This window comes from Salminus brasiliensis, chromosome 12 (genome assembly GCF_030463535.1).
Source record: "Salminus brasiliensis chromosome 12, fSalBra1.hap2, whole genome shotgun sequence".
NCBI lineage: Eukaryota > Metazoa > Chordata > Actinopteri > Characiformes > Bryconidae > Salminus > Salminus brasiliensis.
The window spans coordinates 9,103,346-9,109,345 of record NC_132889.1 but is presented as its reverse complement, the minus strand read 5'-3'; the positions used below and the strand labels follow the sequence as shown (position 1 = coordinate 9,109,345).

At 34.2% G+C, this 6,000-nt stretch overlaps 1 protein-coding gene across 1 annotated transcript; it reads left to right on the top strand.

Moving 5' to 3' along the window:
• The first annotated feature begins 1,323 nt into the window (after nt 1-1,323).
• Nucleotides 1,324-5,390, top strand: LOC140574370 (histone H4). The gene is made up of 2 exons (XM_072694173.1): nt 1,324-1,345; nt 5,101-5,390. The coding sequence occupies exons 1-2, from the start codon at nt 1,324-1,326 to the stop codon at nt 5,388-5,390; spliced, it is 312 nt and encodes a 103-aa protein (XP_072550274.1).
• The last annotated feature ends 610 nt before the right edge of the window (nt 5,391-6,000 follow it).

Below are 6,000 nucleotides of genomic sequence, written 5' to 3'. Positions count from 1 at the left end.
CTACACTCACGTAGTGCACTATTTAGGGAGTAGTGGAGTGCCATTGTTTTTGTGTCCCCAACCAATTATAATTTATGGAGATTTGAGGGCATTCTGTGGTTCAGAAAGAAGAGTTGTAGCCTTTGTTGACATGTATTAATAATAATGATATTATCATTGTAATTGCAAATAAACATTTGATCACTGTTTTCTAAAGGTCAAAGGTCACATGGCCCCTATCCACTTCTATTTAGTGAAAAGGAGTCATAGGCTGTGTGTATGAGTATGAGCCTACTTTGAGTCACTGTAAATTCATGTTAAGCTAAGGCCTGGCTGGCTTAAGTCACTGGGATTTATTTATGTATGTATTTATGAATGACTTCATCATTAGACCTAGCTATTTCTGAAGTTATTATGACTCCTAATTATAACTGAACAGCCTAGCTTTCAGACCTGCTTGACTTTACAAAGTTTACAAAGTTGAATCATGAGGAGTTAAAGGATTCACAGTGAAGGAAAGGCATGATCCAGTGTGTGTTGCAATATTATGTAGCAACCGTTGTTTGTTCCTGTTACACCATGGTTAATATATTATGATTGTGATCAGAGCAGTTCAACAGTATAGATGGTTTGGTAACTTTTATCAGTAATTTATAAATAGTTCTGACCAGAGGAGGATGGGTCTCCCTTGTTAGTTTGGCATGCTCACTGGGGGTCTTTGATCCTTCATGTCTTACGTTATTTATTTGTCTCTGTCTTTTACTAATGACTAATTATGTAAAGCACTGTACAAATAAATTTGACTTGACTTCTGAATCTATGGACTCTCCCCCTCGGTGGAGCCTGGATGCCATTGTGTGGCCAGACTGTGAAACTGCAAGCAGTAGAAGGAAGACATGCTGCAAATACATTGGAAAGTGATGCTATTATTGTTTGGCTTATCAGATTGCCCCCCAAGTTGCAATACACCACATGTTACATGAACAACATGACCATCTTATGTGTTAATGAAATCCACATTAAAACTATCTAAATAGAGCACTTTGAATTGTGAACATGTGTACATCCAGAGCGAACTGAAACAAAAGACAATTCAGCTAGTTGACTCTATTTTGTGTGGCTACCCACTCAGTGCCTATATATATGCGATGTTTGAGTGGTCTAGTCACGTAGGTACAGAACACTTGTTTTCCTGTACAGCGTCTAGAAGATGAGACGGAGCTAATATAGTGTGACGTCACTCTTGTTTTCAACTAGGTCCTATAGAGCGGTATAACAGGCGTGCCTCGGGTGCTGCAGCTTCATTGATTCTCTTCTCGTCGACTGGGAAAAGAAGCAGAGAGAATGTCTGGCAGAGGCAAGGGAGGCAAGCGGCGATAGCGACTCAGAGGAGTCGAAGGACGACATGAGTGGAGACTACTCATCTCACAGCGGGGAGGAAACGCAGGAAAGCGCAACTGAGGAGGACTTTAGTGCGGACTCACTTTCTCCGACCACTAAACAAGGACATGAACAAAGAAAAGGCCAGAAGAAGATCTCCAAACGGGAAAACAAAGCGAATGTGACTGTTAAACACTTGCCTCAAGAAGCTAAAAGAAAACGTATCTCATCCGGAGAGACCGAGGGGAAGAGTGGATCTGAACTACTGGGAAAAGTAAGAAAGAAATGATTTTAATAATTTACCATGTCTTCTTGCAACCTTGCAGTAGCTAGTTGTAATGTTCGTGGAATCCAATCTAGTAGAAATAGAAAAAAAAAGTTAAATGTTTTAATGCAAGAAAAATTAGATATTTTATGTTTACAAGAAACAAGATTAAGTAATTACAATGATATATGTGATGTTAAAAAGATATGGGGTAACAATAAATCTCTTTTTTCAGTAGGTGAAGATAGAGCAGATGGTATAGCAATATTATTTTATACAAATGATATTCAAATTATAAAAATTCGAGAATTAATCCCAGGAAGGTTGATGTATGTAGATTTTTTTATGTATGGAAACAAAGTTAGAGTAATCAATGTATACACAGCTCAGGATAGAAATAAAAAAATTCTGCTCTTTAATAAGATGAAAAACCTATTATATGTTGGGTTTTATATCATCATCTGTGGTGATTTTAACACTATCACAGATGAGATAGATAGTTCTTCAACTAATCCGAAATCAATTTTAAGAGAAGGGCGTGTTTTAAAACAAATTATGAAAGATAATAAAATAAATGATACGTTTAGAGTTCTTTTTCCTCAAAAAATTGGATTTACAAGATTTGATAGTGTTTTTAAGTCACGTATTGATAGAATATATATTTCTGAGAAGTTTACGGTCATATCCTATACGACTAAACTTTTAGTTGAATCAGATCACCTTACAGTATTGGCTACAATTAGGTTTAATGAAGGAGGAAGAAATAAGAATTATTGGAAAATGAATATAAATATATTAAACTATTTAAAAGTAAATTCAGACTTAAAAGAAGAATTTAATAGAATTAGATCAATTAAATTTTTACTATCCACTGAACAAGAATATTGGGAAATTTTTAAAAACAGAATAAGACAATTTTCAAAGTTTCAAAGCAGACTAATTAATAAAGAAAAAAATGAAAAGTATAGCTCCTTAATAAAGAAATATATTATTCTAAAACATAAGAAAGATAGGACAGAGTATGAAGAAAAGCTATTATCTGATACACAGGACAAGATAGATGAAATGAATTGTGAAAATGTAAAAAATCTTCAAGTTTTAGCAGGATTAAGCTCACTTGAAAATTTTAACCCAGATAAAATAATGTCCATATATTCAAAGAAAAAACAAATGTCACAAATACATTCTATTAAATTAGGAAATGAAATTATAACAAACTTTGATGAAATAAAGAAAACAATTAGAGTTTTATGTGAAGGAATGTATAAAGAACTAACCATTGATGACTTGATGATAAAAAACTTTTTAGATATTCACACGCCAAACATTGAATCTTTCGATCCCTTGGAAGGTGAGATTTTAGAGATTGAAGTTGAAACTGCGATAAAACAATTAAACCTAAAAAAAGCACCAGGTCCAGATGGCCTGCCTACAGAGTTTTATTTAAACTTTATTAAAGAAATTTCTCCAATATTAACACGGGTATATAATGAAGGGATTCAGACAGGGTGTATGCATGACTCCTTCTATGAAGGAGTATTAACACTTATACACAAAAAAGGTGATAAATCAAATATTGATAATTACAGGCATCTGACCCTAATGAATTTAGATTATAAAATCTTTGCTAAGATTATTATGAATAGATTAGAAGATGTGCTAGATTTGACCATTGTAAAAGAACAAACATGTGCTGTAAAAGGTCGATACATGTGGGACAATTTGAACTCACTAAGAGAGATAACATATAATCAGGAAGAAAGGAATTTTTACATTGTTGCTCTAGATCAAAAAAAGGCATTTGATTCAGTGTCTAGAGACTATATTTTTGCAGTTCTTAAAACATACGGTTTTCCAGGGAGTTTTATTGACATGATCAAATGTTTGTATAAGAAATCGAAAGTTCAAGTGAATGTCAATGGTGAATTAACTGATGATTTTCTGATCCTGAGAGGAGTTAAACAAGGCTGTCCACTTAGTGCCGCCTTATACGTATTAGCTATAAGCCCCTTAATTCAAAAAATCAAAAACGATAAAGCACTTAAACTTTTTCCCATTAATTTTAACACCATTATCATCTCTGCGTATGCAGATGACATCACAGTTATCATTAAAACAAAGAAAGAATTAGAAATTATTTATCAACATTTTAGACAGTATGAGCAAGCATCAGGCGCCATGTTAAACATGTCTAAATCAGAGTGTTTGTGGATTGGCGAAACTAGATATAAATTCCCAGTTAATATACCTGAAAAGGAACAAATAAAAGTATTAGGAATAAAATTTGATAATACTGGTTGTGTCGATGGAAATTGGAAAGAAAAGGAATTAGAAATACGTGAAGAAATTAGCCAATTTGATAATCATAATTTGAGTTATAAGGCAAAAATCGGAATTATTAAAATGTATATATTGTCTAAAATCCTATTTTTGTCTTGTATATTTCCACCTACAGATGTTTGGAGTAAAAAATTAAATAAAATTTGTTGCAATTTTATTTGGGGTACCACACGGGAGGTGACAAAGCGAGAGCTAGTTTTTAAAAGTAAAGAACAGGGTGGTTTAGGGGCAATAGATTTTGGTCTGAAAACCAAAATAGCAGTTTGTAAAATTATAGCAAATGGATTATATAGACAAGCGGAGTGGGTTGGAAATATTAGCAATTGGAAAGAGAAAAAAAGAGGAAGAGCTAGATCTAAAATACCATATTATAAAATAATATATTCTGACTTTACAAATAAATATGAATCACTTAATATTAACTGGGCCTTTGATTCTAATAAAGAAATATATAAGAAGATAGCAGATATTGTATATGGTGGATTAATAAATTATAAAGAGATTCCTATAAATGAATATCAGTTAGTCATTAACAATATCACAAGTAAAACATTGTCTGAAAAGTTACGAGACACAGCATGGTTAATCTCTGTTAGGCGCATTCCAGTAAGAACAGTGGTAAAATGGAGCTGCTACGTAAAGACAACACAGTGTCCAATGCCCAATTGTAACAATGAAGAAACTGTAGAGCATTTTCTTCTTGAATGCTATAGGTCTAAACAAGTTTGGGATAAACTAAAAGAGATTAATCTTAAATGTCAAATTACTTTGAAGACCGTTGCCTTTGGTATTTTTAATAATACACTCTCAGAATCAGAAAAAGAAATTACATGGTTAATATTGTGCATTGTGAAACATAAACTATGGAAAACAAGATGTCGCATGACTATAGATCATCAGTTTGTTTCAAGTGAATGTGTTTTTAAACAAATCATGATGGAATTGAGAAGACGAAGGACTCTAGACTTAAAAAAACATAAAGGTGATGTATGGAACTTTTTGGACCTTTAAATTTGAAAATAAGTTTGAACATATACATATATATGTAATGTTGTCTTGTATGTTTGTATTTTTCTTGTAAACCATTTTCTATTGATTAATAAAGCTATTTAAAAAAAAAAAAAAAAGCAAGGGAGGCAAAGGCCTTGGAAAAGGAGGCGCCAAGCGTCATCGTAAAGTGCTTCGCGATAACATCCAGGGTATCACTAAGCCGGCTATTCGTCGTCTGGCTCGTCGTGGTGGCGTCAAGCGTATCTCCGGTCTGATCTACGAGGAGACCCGCGGTGTGCTCAAAGTGTTCCTGGAGAACGTGATCAGGGACGCAGTCACGTACACCGAGCATGCTAAAAGAAAGACCGTCACCGCTATGGATGTGGTGTACGCCCTGAAGCGCCAGGGACGCACTCTATACGGCTTCGGAGGTTAAACGCTCGGCTTAAACAAATCTTAAACACAACGGCTCTTTTAAGAGCCACCCACAGATCCAACAAAAGAGATTGTTTTTCATGTTAGTTTGTTTGTTTTAAATACGGTAGTCAATAAGTGAATGAAAATTTGAAAAAATGAAAATATCTCCAGGACACTTAAGTAGTTAACCTGCATGAGGAATAAAAAGTGATCTAATGATATACTTACTTTTTCCATTTTCCCCCGTGTGCGTTGTTTTAGAATTCAGAACTGTACGTGTTAAAAACCTTATATAAACATTGAGCCGTCTGCGTCCCTTATTTGTTTGTTTATTTGCAAATAAGTCAGTGATGATCATGGAACTCCCGGCCGCTCTGTGTTAAGAAGTTAATCTTCAGAAGGAATAAACATTATATTTCTGTGTATAATAAGCTTCAATACACATTATATATGTAAATAGTACATACGTGCATATTGTCTTCCTTTCCCCCCCGTGTGTGTTGATTAAATCAGAACTATACGTTTGAATAAAATCAGAATGTCGCCGTCAACGCCGGTGTGGCAAAAAAATAATTGTACCGTCTGCACAGCGGGTAAAAATGCGCGGGTAGGCGAACAAAGAGAATGCT

Excerpts from the sequence above, each read along its gene's own strand:
- LOC140574370 (XM_072694173.1), top strand. The coding sequence starts at position 1,324 with ATGTCTGGCAGAGGCAAGGGAG. Across the intron at positions 1,346-5,100 it reads GTCTGGCAGAGGCAAGGGAG|GCAAAGGCCTTGGAAAAGGA; the intron begins GCAAGCGGCGAT and ends AAAGCAAGGGAG.